We start from the raw sequence: 13,230 nt of genomic DNA, 5'->3' as shown, positions 1-13,230 counted from the left end.
TCTGTCTGTCTGTCTGTCTGTCTGTCTGTCTGTCTGTCTGTCTCTCCCAGCACGCCCTCTCAGGGAACGCCCACATCCGAGCATTCGACCCGGCGGTGACGTGCAACCAGGAGTGCATCATCACCACCTTCCAGGACGTCTACTTTGTGTCTGACAGCTTCGAGGAGGCCAAGGTCAAGATGAGGTCAGTGTGAGTAGATCACCAGAACCCTAGAGCGGGACGTTTTCAAATGTATGACAATCTTTTGAAAATGGCAGCTCTATAAGCTCACAATGCGTCGGATTGCATCGGCTATGTTCAAATGGCTGAGATGTATCAAGGGCTGAAGTGGTTAAAGAATGTTTTCTAACAATAATCTAAATCTAAATTGCAACTAAAGTTGTCAAATAATTGTAGTGACGTAATATTTGTCTCTGAGATGTAGTGGAGTAGAGGTACAGCATTGGAAATTGCAATTACTAGTACAAATACCTCAAAATTGTACTTTAGTACAGCACTTTAAGTAAATGTACTTTAAGTTACTTTCCACCACTGGATTTTATTTAGTTTCCGTTTCAGTTGAGGAACTCAACACTGCATGGATTTCACGTCTCTCTCTCTCTCTCTCTCTCTCTCTCTCTCTCTGTCAGGGAGTTCGCCAAGACCATCCGCCGGCCGTTCACGGTGCGTTACAACCCGTACACCCAGAGTGTGGACGTTCTGAAGGACACCAGCAGCATCACCAACATGGTGGAGGACCTGCGGCACGAGCTGGACATCGTCGGAGATGCCCTCAACCGCCTCAACAAAAGCCTGGGGGTCTGAGAGAGAGAGAGAGAGAGAGAGAGACACAGAGAGAGCTTGAGGAGGGGGTTCAGGGAGTCAAAACAGTAGCAGCGTAATATGTACAGATTTGGGGGTTTTCTAGTAGTGTATGTACGGAATTGCCAATCTGTGTTATTTCACTGTACGTGTTTGGGTGAGATCGGGCTGGAAGTGTGTTTGGGGGGGGGGGGGGTCATTGGTAGGTTCCAGTTCTGCTCTAGGTTAGATTAAACAAGGCTGGAACTTGGTAAAGATGTGAAATGTCTTAGTCCGGGTTTGGGTTGGAAGAACTAAACCACTGTTTCTTAAACCGTGTGTCGGCACCCATATGTGGGTCGTCGACCAATTTTCATGGGTTGTCAGTAAATACCAATTTATTTATTTCTTTGTTTACTACGTTTTGTTTTGAATTATTATTATTTCAAAAGGTTTTCAAAGAATTCCACCCCAAAAGAGAATCCATTAAAATACTATGTATGTCTATTATAATGAATGTTTTGTACTATTTTACTATTACGGTACACACGTACTTTAGCTAGGGCTTAATAAGTAGAGGCACCAGACGATTCAAGCCACGGAAGTTTTAAAACAAGCCCCAAAAGCCGCAACCTAAGACTGGGAAACTCTGGAAAACTCTTGGAAAATAAACAAGTCAAAAGTTGCGAGAAATAAGCGCACTTGGCAACCCTGGTTCTGGACCAAAATGAGCTGGTTAGCCTGGTGTCCTCCCACTGGTCTGATCTTATGTTAGTAACTCATGTAAAGCATCATCATACTGTGTAGTGTGCACAAGTATTACTGTGTATAATGTACTGTAGTAACGTCTACATGTATGTGTCTTATCCTGTGGCGTCTATCTCAGATATACGCAGATATACAAGTAAACACACACACACACACACACACACACACACACGTGCATGCACGCGCATGCACACACATACGCACGCACGCACACACTCCTTATCGGTTCCTTATTGTAACCCGTTGCTTGGGATGTGGTGTTTGAAGTAGTTATTTGTCATGTCGTGTTTTTTTGTGTTTAATAAAATTAAATGAAACACAATATCAACAGTATCCCAAGACCCTGCTTGTGTTCTGTATACTATCTTATTTACACGGCTGCTCGACTCTTCAGCGGTGTGTTAGTGACCGTGAGCTCTCTCAGAGCACCTGCCAGCCTGACAGCCATGTAAACAAACACAAAATGTCAGTTACAACTTTGTTTGATTTATTGATTGAAGTATTTATTAACAGATTGGAGAATTACAGTAGGAAGCACAACTCAATACAAAACTTTGGACGACACCATAAAGCATTACACTTGTTTACAATAGGGTCCACCATGTTCAATTCATCATAACATTTAGAGACGTACAAATATACACTACTATAGAGCGTCGCAGTCCCTCCCCCTTTCAGAACAACGAGTGGCCCAGGAAATGAATCGCAATGCATTTTGACCATAGGCATTTCTTAAATTATTTATTTAAAGACCTTTTAAGCGTCGTACGAAGCCAACTCTTGTCGTGACAAATCATGACAACACACACAATATTTTGGACCAAACAAATAATTACAAAGAAGAAAAACAACAAAAAAAGTGTTGTAACCTGCCGTTTTTTTTCGTTGTTGTTCGTTGTTTCGTTGTTTGGTCCAAAATATTGTGTGTGTTGTCATGATTTGTCACGACAAGAGTTGGCTTCGTACGACGCTTAAAAGGTCTTTAAATAAATAATTTAAGAAATGCCTATGGTCAAAATGCATTGCGATTCATTTCCTGGGCCACTCGTTGTTCTGAAAGGGGGAGGGACTGTGACGCTCTATAGCCAAAAACAAGGACTGTCTAAAGAGGACAAGAAGCGAAGACCGTAAGGGCGCCGCCATGTTGATCACATGGTGCTCCATGTTTCTTTCCTTCCATGGAGCACCATGTGATCAACATGGCGGCGCCCTTACGGTCTTCGCTTCTTGTCCTCTTTAGACAGTCCTTGGCCAAAAACAGGAAATCATCATAGAGGAGGTAAAAAGGGGGAAAAAACATATACAGTGAAGGGGAAAAGGGGTGGGTGGGGCATTCAGATTTTACGGGGGCCAGTTTCGAATTGCAGCCGTCTATAGGTGCCCTTTAATATTTAAGAGCGGTTTTGAAGGAGTCAAGGGATTTGCATGTCTTAATGACTGTTGGTAGGGCGTTCCACATTTCGGTGCAAGCTATTACTCATAATTATATAGTTAGCCGTGTGGCGAGCGAGTTAACTAATGACCACTTACTTCATTAGAGGATGGTTTGCCCTACCTGTTTAAGAGCAGGATTGCTGCAGGTGGAGGCAGTTCAGTCTCACTTGAGGCTAGGTAAGAGACAACAGGGGAGAACTGCCAGCCAGGGAAAAGCCTGTACCAGTTCCTGCTTGTCTCTTGATTGTATATAGTTTTTCACGTGTTTGTTTTGTTTTATTGGAATGATGTTTTGGCCAGTATTATTACGTATAGGGCCTTAGTCCTACTCCTCCCAGCCAACACTCCCCACTGACAGGTAGTTACCCCCCCCCCCCCCCCCCCTTTTGATTTACATCAAAAGGGCAAGCTCAAACCCACAATTCAACATTTTGGTTTTAAGATGTTGATATTAATTTTGTACTCATCCTTAGGACCTTGGAAAGGTGTGATTATCACACCTCACAAATCACATTAGGATGTATTAGGATGTTGATATTCATTCATCAGCCAACAATCCCCAGTGACGGGTAGTGCTATGTCACCAATAGGACAGTCAATCTAACCCCATTTTGATTTTGGCCACTTGAGGGCGACACAGACCATGGAATTAAAAATAGAGGGACACCTTCCCCCCCCCCCCCCATCCATTTCTAAAGAGTGTTATTATATTTCCATTGTTAATTCCTCCTGCACGCATTTCATTTTTAAGTTATTTTGTTTGATACCCAAAATCAAATGATCGAATCGGATCGGGAGGAAAAAAGCTTGATCGGGACATCTGTGTTTGTTAGGCTGGTGGTCTGCATGCATGTGGCAGTTCATGTTTATGTATTTTGTATGCACAAAGTAGGACTTTGGACAGAGAATAAATTATAATGTATTACGAACATGGAAACGTTTTGGACATCAGTTCTTGAGCACACATCTGAACCTTAATCCCTGGCCGTCCCATCGGCAACAACTAGTGCCAGAGTATAGGACAAATTATCAGTGACAAATAGTATGCGATGAAACAACGCTCCTCTTCTTTTAGTGTTATTTAGCTGTGTTGTTATCACACACCTTACCAAGGCTCCATGGTCAGGTCTTTTTTAAACTCAAGGCCTCCTATTGTTTATTTGCCAGCTGTATCAGACATTTGACATGGTAACATGCAAACAATTAGGTTAGTACTATACATTAGTAGGCTACTCTTGGTTATTACAAGGTACTTGCAACGAAGACTTTCACTCCTTTGCGTCATATGAGTATTCGATAGGTTGCCCACTGAATATTGGTAGGCCTACTGTATGGAGATATCTTATATCTCAAGGGCAGTCCATACTGTCTCCGACCATCAAACTTTTCGTCGGAAAGCTCCGGTACAACTACAACATGACGTCACTCGCAACTTCTGAAACGCATTCCTCCAAATTTTTGTTCTGAAAGCTGCACTCCCATATGTTGTGACTCTCCGAACTCTACTTCGGAGAAAAGATTCAAGTCTGATCTTTCCGACAAAAAGTTCGGTGGTCGGAGACAGTATGGACTGCCCTTTACTAATATAGCCAAGTCTGACATCAAAAACCCAGGCTGACCTAGAGCTCCATATATGGAGACGACAGACATTTAGTGCCGACATCATGCCAATGTAGAACTCCTAGATGAAGACGACTGGCATCGTCATCAAACCCTTGAGTGCAGATGCAAGCAGTATTTACTATCCTCCTCGCCAGGTGCGACTCCTCAAGGCTATATCCGCATTCAACCACCATCTCTCACCAAAAGGAGACTCCATGGACTTCCGTACGAGTCAGGATATTTGACCTCACAACCCATTATACAGGGATCTAGACATCTCGGTTAAGTTCATACAATCCAGATATCTGTGCATTATAAGTACTCACCACTGCGGCGGGGTCCTAGACTATTATAGTATTTATTGTCATATGACGTGGTCGTGGATGGGCTGAACGTGGCCAATATCACGCGCAATGGCAGGCTCGCAGAGACGTTGTTAACGGTGGTGTCAGAGTTGGAGCATCAGGGTCAGGTCGTGTTGGTTCTGGGAAAGAAGCACATGCTTCGGCCCTCCCGGTCCTGGGACCGACAAAACATGAGGCTCATCAAGAAGAAGGCACACTGCTTCTTCACTGACAACATTTGGATGACCCCTGTTTAGGCTGTAGGACACATGCTCAAAAGGACAATTATAATAATGAGGCAACACAAGAATTCAGAGTTTGGAAGTATAAGGATTTTACTCGAGTAAGGAGACAAGACTTACATGAGTTCACAGTTCATGCATGGAAACCCCAGTCTGACTCCCAGAGTAACATAGGGTCACAGCCTTTATAGCTTTCACTCCCACAACAGCCAACCCCCAACATAGCCTCAAGACTTGAGCCAGTTCAACAAATGGGACAGTAACAAGAGTAAAACAAACAGAACCACAGGAGGAGATACTCTTTATAAAGGGGTATTATTAAATGTTTACATCTAAATTTCTACGACACCCCTTCCTCCTGTATGCTACGCTGCATTCTGGGAACCACTGTCGGTTGGTGAGTCGTGACCTGATGAGGGACCACAAGGCGTGCCTGCCAGACGGAGGCTCCAGACGCCTCTTCTTCAAATGGCAGAGAGGACATCAGCTGGTGGTGCTACAACCCAACAGCAGGGTCCACTTCCAGAGTGTCCCTGGTCATGACACCATAATACAGACTGGACACAACACATGACACATTCCCTATGATGACTCGGTTGAGAGGACTATCCATGAGGTTCCACAGCGATGGCTGTGTCTCACCAAGACTCACTGAAGAAACAAAGGCCTTCATGTGGCAGGAACTGCAGCTGAGCTCACGTCACGTCATATGGTTTCATTGTAATTGTCAAACTGCAAATAAAAGTGTCTTATAAAAATCACACCCGTGTGAAGTGAGTGGCAATCTTATCATGGTACAGATTCATCATACATCATCTCATTCCGGCCAATTAGAATTTGCGTCCTCACCTTCTTCTTCAATGTTTGTTTTTACGCAATGTTTGTGTTTACACAAACACTCAAAACTGGCTATTCATTATCAAAGGGGAGAGGGTGAACAGAGAATTTTATACTGGGTGGAGTGGAGATGCAGGTGGTGGCTCATCAGTCATGATTGAATAGGTAATGTACTGCCCTCTGGTGATCATGTAACCAAGGTGCCAGCGCTTGACTCCCACTTGCTCGCACGCACACGCACACTCCCCACTTGCTCGCACGCACACGCACGCACGCGCACACACACACACACACACACACACACACACAATCAATACATCAGGAGATTTGTGGAGACTGGACACCTATGACAGTATGGGTAATAATATGCTTTTAAAAAATGCATCAAATGATAATGGCATGCAGTGAGCTAAATCTTACTTACTTAGGCCAAACAAAAAGGCAAAAATCATGTTTCTCAATAAATGTGTTTTATTGGTGTTAACCACACTTTACCATTTTACAATAAATTTGAATTCTATTTTTCAAGCTTTAAAGATGGAGAATAATATTGCGCCTAAAACAAGAGAGAAAGCAGAGCCGTGAAGCAAAAAGGAGGAAGGGATCACAAGGCTTTCTTTGTGGCGTTAGCACTGCTTAGGTTACAACATGTGCCTTCTCAATACCACACTTTTTTTTTAGCATTTCTATTGAAGTTTCTCATTAACTATTACAATACAGTAGGACTCAAAATTACACATGCACATACAAGCAGGGCTCACTGGAAACCAACAGTCTTTATTGTAATCGGCATTCAGAGGTGTTTTAACTAATACGATTAATTTGATCTTTTGTCACACAATACAAAAAAAAAGATGCTGTTTTTCTGTTTTTGTATCGTTGTGTCTGGGGAAGATTGGATGTAAATATTTATTTTCTCTACGTAAAAATGTACTGAAGGAGCAAACAGGGTTCCTCTAGCTCACAGTTTGGTTCAATAATAATAATAATAATAATAATAATATCACTAGCCTTTAGAATGAAGCATTAGTGACCAGTGTCAATACACTGTAGCTGTCTAATATGCACTCCTGCTCTCTAAGAAAAATAAAAGCTGATCCTGTTTTACCAAATCCAATTAATCCATCAATGATGACACTATAATACTTCATCATCTCAAAATTCCTTTCAGCTCACTTGGTTATTATAATCTTCCTCCTACAGACATATGTCAGTGTTCATTTATTTGTGAAACATTGACTGCCATAATTGCCTTGTACTTCATACATAAAGAACACAGTTATGGTGGTTAGATTAACAGTTAAGCTGTGCAGACGGATTTAAACGCTGTGACGTGTTGTAGTCTGCGGGTAAATAAACTGTTCTCAATACCAGTGACAGAGGATTCAGAATGTGTCATGTGAAATGCACACAGTAGCCAAGGAAACAAAGATATGGAAAGTATAGTCCACTGAGAACATAAAGGTTATCTGCTTCTTCACATTACAATCAGACACAACCACGCCGAGTCCAGCCCCAAACCTCATCATGCTTTTTGTACATTTGAACAAGGAGCATAGAACAAAACATTGCAGCATTCAAAAGCATGTTTTTACCGGAAACATGTGCAAGTCTTTCTGCTGTTAAATCTTAGTGCTGTTATTTACAGGCGTATAGCATTTAAAAGTGTTGAAGAAACACAATAATATGCAGCAAAATGTTTTGAGTTTTAGATTGCTGAAGATTGGTTTGTTGGTCCTGTATTTTATGTTTCTAGAAAGTTGTAATTGAGCGTTGTTAAAAATCTATTCCAATACACAAAAGACGTCAAAAATATAAAAGCATCAATATCAAATTAGAAGACACGTAATATTATGATAATAGGGAGAACTTTTCATAAGAACCATTTGAGTTCAGATGAAAAACATTGATAATGAAAACACCAAATAAAATACTGTAGCCTAACAAAAAATAAAGAAATAAAACATAGAGTTGATATGATGGGATATCCTGTGGACTGTGGATTCTGGTCCCAAAGATAAACATCTTAAAACCCACTAATCCATATAAATGTTTATTTTTATTTATTTTTTATGACGTAAACTAAACAATAACATCAACTAAACAATAAGTAAAAAGTGTAGAAGCAGAAAAAGGACAGGCTCAATATCAGAATAGCAAAAGCACTCTAATGTTACTTCCTGAAACTGCCTGTCGTCACTAGTTGCTGTTTTTTGGCTCTACAGTGGCCTTTTTCTGCTGCTGCACAAGCAAGAGCGAAAGAGAGGTAAAACTTGTCACAAACTTTCACTGCATGTCACCCCCTCTCTCTCATAGCTTTTTCACTGCATGTCACCCCCTCTCTCTCATAGCTTTGTCACTGCATGTCACCCCCTCTCTCTCATAGCTTTGTCACTGCATGTCACCCCCTCTCTCTCATAGCTTTGTCACTGCATGTCACCCCCTCTCTCTCATAGCTTTGTCACTGCATGTCACCCCCTCTCTCTCATAGCTTTTTCACTGCATGTCACCCCCTCTCTCTCATAGCTTTTTCACTGCATGTCACCCCCTCTCTCTCATAGCTTTTTCACTGCATGTCACCCCCTCTCTCTCATAGCTTTGTCACTGCATGTCACCCCCTCTCTCTCATAGCTTTGTCACTGCATGTCACCCCCTCTCTCTCATAGCTTTTTCACTGCATGTCACCCCCTCTCTCTCATAGCTTTGTCACTGCATGTCACCCCCTCTCTCTCATAGCTTTGTCACTGCATGTCACCCCCTCTCTCTCATAGCTTTGTCACTGCATGTCACCCCCTCTCTCTCATAGCTTTTTCACTGCATGTCACCCCCTCTCTCTCATAGCTTTGTCACTGCATGTCACCCCCTCTCTCTCATAGCTTTGTCACTGCATGTCACCCCCTCTCTCTCATAGCTTTGTCACTGCATGTCACCCCCTCTCTCATAGCTTTGTCACTGCATGTCACCCCCTCTCTCTCATAGCTTTTTCACTGCATGTCACCCCCTCTCTCTCATAGCTTTGTCACTGCATGTCACCCCCTCTCTCTCATAGCTTTGTCACTGCATGTCACCCCCTCTCTCTCATAGCTTTGTCACTGCATGTCACCCCCTCTCTCTCATAGCTTTCCTGTCTCTATTTTCACTGTCTCTATTGAAATAAAGCAGACATGTTGAAAACTTATCTTTAAATAATAATAATAATAATAATAATAATAATAATAATGGTAATAATAATAATAAAATTAAACTTGCATTTCACTATAAATATATAAGTAATGGCAAACAATAATCACGATATTTTGATTTGATTTGATACTGGCAGGTATGTAAATGTTTTAGATTGGACTATTGGCCCGTTGGGTTATATTGGATGTTTTGTAACTTGTGCTTTTTGAGAAATAAAAGCTACAGGGTATTATAGTAAGACCCCATGACTGAAACACTGAACTGGTGCCAAAAAAGTGACATTTTATTATATGCATATTATGTGCAAAGAGTACTGATGGTCACACCAGTTCACCATAGGTGTACCTGGATATACAGTAGACTATATATATATGACTCTGGCACAATACATTTTCTATATATGTATGTGGTTAATGGTTATACACATCACCTTCCATACACCAAGACAGAAAGGCACATGTACCTCTACCACCTATCACACCAATCCACCCTACATCGTGTTCATCAATATAATCTAAAACGACCTTCACACCTTTAGAGCCAAACGAACACCGGCCTGATCTGTCTCCTCACACTTGCCACATGTCTCTATTGCTGTAGTGGAATTACATTCTTAAGTTCTATTACAGCTTTTATAATTATGAAGTTTACCAAATAAAAAGCCCAAAACAGCTCACAACCAGTCTTTGTGTACTACGCACGACGTGTTCTATATATGTAATGATATGAGTGGTTATAATCAATATCTTTTTTTGTTTGTTTGTTTGTTTATTTGTTTTGTTTGTCTTGTCACTAAATCTTTAATGCAAACCTGTGTTCCATCCTTCACCACATAAAAAGTCCCCTGCAGTAACTATATTGAAAAATACAGCTACAGACTACGGACACTGAACGATTCTTAGTGGAGTTTTACTTTGAGATAGTTATGGATAGAGCATTACGCATGAACACAACTTGTTGAATATGAGCTACCCTAAAAAGTGACAGCAAATATGGCTACTGAAAGATACATGGGAATCTACTTGGAACATTACCTATGGGTATCACTATGTCAGTAGTAGGCACAAAGTTCAACAACAGGACTAAGCATTGTTTTAGATGACTGGTACAGAGATAAGGTCTGAATAAAGCCAGATTTATTTATTTACTTTGTCGTATGATGTGTCGCTCACAAAAACAAAAACAAAAAAAGAGCTTGTAGATCTGCTATTTCCATCAAGTAACATCATCCTACAACAGAGTAAACCGTCTGAATCACCATATTTAGCTGATCATAACTTATAGCAATAGCATACTTAATGTGATCAAATTGTATCATATAAAGGCTTCTGGGCATCAGGGGGAAAAAACAATGTAATACGTCACTGGCCTGAAAGTAAAAACAGATGGCAAATTTGTGCTTTTAATTTAGGCTATTTAGTAGAGTATATGACCTATCATAGTGAACCAATAATCAAAATGTAGCTTTTTTTTCCTGACTGATGCCACCTCAGAAAACAGTAGACAGAGTGTCGGACGATAGATACAGAAATTATTCTGCTAAAGGGTTAGAAACAATGTTTTATACAGAATATCCATTCTCCCAGGATAGTCATATAATCCCATACTGAAGTGAAGGATGTTTCTGTGACCAGAAAAGCACCATTGTTGTAATACAAATGGTTGTGATAGCTGTTCTGTGAATATAAAACAAAATCTAGAAAAGTTTTAGAGTAGACTGCTAGCCAAATCTGTCTCAGCTTTAGACCAAACACACTGACACCCGAGTCAGAGACCAAAGCGGAGACAGACTTGCGGTATCAGGCTATAGAAAAGAGCAATTAAAAACAGATCTACAGCAGCGATGCTGGATGTCCTGTCACGGTGACAGGGGTGTGTGAGAAGACCTCTACTCTTTAGAACTCTATCTTGCAGGCGGGGAAGGACTCGTCCTGCATGACCACGGTGCTGCTGGAGGCCAGGACCATGATGTTCAGTTCCTGCTGTTTCTCGTGTGTCTGCTGGTACCACTCACGGGTCACCTCGGTGTCATGGGTGGGGATCAGTGTTACCTGAGGAAGGAGATATCAAAGGGAAAAGTAATACATACAAAAAAAGAAAAGAGGCTGTGAAAGATTTGTAAAAACACTCAAAAACACTGGCAAGGACTGCAAACTCCAGGCAGTTAATGAGTTAATTGTTCATTGTATTATTCTTTGTTCTGTTAGCTCTTTAGTATATAAAAGCCCAGTTGTCCGATTTTTATTTACTTTTCATAAGCCTGCTCTATTCTTTCCTGTTATTTCAGATGGCTGACTGCCTGTTGTCTTCCTGTATCCCTGCATTTTGTCTTCCTAATTTAATTAAAAGTGTTTGTTTTCTTCAAAGACTCCTTCCCCACGTGTGGCCTCTTCAGCTTCTGGGTCTTATACTGCTGAAAATGGCTTGAAAAGCAATAAAAGAACCAAGTCTGAGGAGTATAAGAAAATGCTTTTAGATCAGAATGGGTGGAAAACCAGGTGGAAAGATAAATGGCTTCACAAAACATATACCTTTTAGTACCATACAGTACATAGTACACATTTAACATGAAAAACAGAGTAGACCTCTAGACCTACTGCACATGTAAACAGAGCTGCTACCTTTAAACCTATTTTAAATCTGAGGCTTTTGTTCCAAAATTACTGCAAGAGATTACAGCTATTTGTTTCAAAAACCTTATAAGGTCATATATTATTTATACTCTGTGTATATATATAGGGATAGATGTAATTTTTTTGGACGCCACTGAAACATCTGCCATTCATTTTTCCCATAGAGATATACACAAATATTTATATCAATTATTTTAAGCCTTCCAGGATCCTGGTGATTCATGACCATAAAACGTTTGATTCTATTTTTGTAAATGTCTATGGGAAGATTGAATGGCCGATTTTTCCGTTGTTAAAGAAAACCATGCCCACTACTATGCCCTATAACTTGTGAATATATGGGTGCAATGTAACATAGCTCTGTTTACACAATGCTGTAGGCTACCTCCTCCTTGCTTTGGCAATGCAAATGTTTTGTCATGCCAAGAATTGAATTGAATTGAATTGAATTGAATTGAATTGAATTGAATTGAATTGAATTGAATTGAATTGAATTGAATTGAATTGAATTGAATTGAATTGAATTGAATTGAATTGAAAAAATAAATAAAATAAAAGATGGGGAAATGTTTACCTGCAGGTTGGACCCCCACTGAGCCTTGCCTTCCAGCAGGGCATCCAGGACTGCTCGGCTGGGTTCAGTGCTGCCCGTGTCGTTCCCGCTCACCACGTAGTATGCAGAGCGAATGCGCTTGAAGAACTCCTGGTCCACGTTCTTGGCACTGCAGTGGTTGGGTATGTAGGCCAAGTCCACATAGATGGGAAGACCCGAGGGAGTTGTTGAGCCAGACTTCTGAGAGCCTACAGGTGAGAGAGAGGAGAGAAGAGGCCATAGTATCACCAAACCCCATTCTGTACAAGCAGTGGGATGCACCGATATGGAAATACTTGGCCGATACCGCTATATGTTTATTTAGCTTTTGTTCAGGACTCTGAGGAAGATCACAAGATCAAAACGTCAGACAGTACTATTTATACTAGCACCTGAATAAAAGGTTTAAACTGGCAGAGCTGCAACAGCATCTTCTCTTTCCTCTACAAGAAATAAATGTTCAGAATCTACAGCTTGGGAGGCTGCAGATAACCAACACACCAAAATAGAATCTACAGCTTGGGAGGCTGCAGATAACCAACACACCAAAATAGAATCTACAGCTTGGGAGGCTGCAGCTAACCAACACACCTAAATAGAATCTACAGCTTGGGAGGCTGCAGATAACCAACACACCAAAATAGAATCTACAGCTTGGGAGGCTGCAGATAACCAACACACCAAAATAGAATCTACAGCTTGGGAGGCTGCAGATAACCAACACACCAAAATAGAATCTACAGCTTGGGAGGCTGCAGATAACCAACACACCAAAATAGAATCTACAGCTTGGGAGGCTGCAGCTAACCAACAC

At 41.2% G+C, this 13,230-nt stretch overlaps 2 protein-coding genes across 2 annotated transcripts in view; one reads left to right on the top strand and one right to left on the bottom strand.

Annotated features, from left to right (window-relative positions):
* Positions 1–805, top strand: part of LOC310877580 (tryptophan 5-hydroxylase 1-like) — a gene marked incomplete at both ends in the record, with an annotated part of 16,656 nt that extends 15,851 nt beyond the window's left edge. Inside the window, 2 exons of the mRNA XM_083791508.1 lie at positions 51–184; positions 631–805. Of these exons, the coding sequence (XP_083647634.1) occupies positions 51–184; positions 631–805 (309 nt within the window). The remainder of the gene's footprint in view (positions 1–50; positions 185–630) is intronic.
* A 10,281-nt stretch (positions 806–11,086) lies between these two features.
* The window catches only part of map1aa (microtubule-associated protein 1Aa), a gene marked incomplete at both ends in the record, with an annotated part of 46,286 nt that continues 44,142 nt past the window's right edge, over positions 11,087–13,230 (bottom strand). The window contains 2 exons of the mRNA XM_083759293.1: positions 11,087–11,242; positions 12,399–12,625. Coding sequence (XP_083615419.1) covers positions 11,087–11,242; positions 12,399–12,625 — 383 coding nt within the window. The remainder of the gene's footprint in view (positions 11,243–12,398; positions 12,626–13,230) is intronic.

Source organism: Protomyctophum parallelum, assembly GCF_964188405.1.
Source record: "Protomyctophum parallelum genome assembly, chromosome: 2".
In the NCBI taxonomy this organism is placed as follows: Eukaryota; Metazoa; Chordata; class Actinopteri; order Myctophiformes; family Myctophidae; genus Protomyctophum; species Protomyctophum parallelum.
This window is presented reverse-complemented; position numbering and strand designations above follow the sequence as displayed.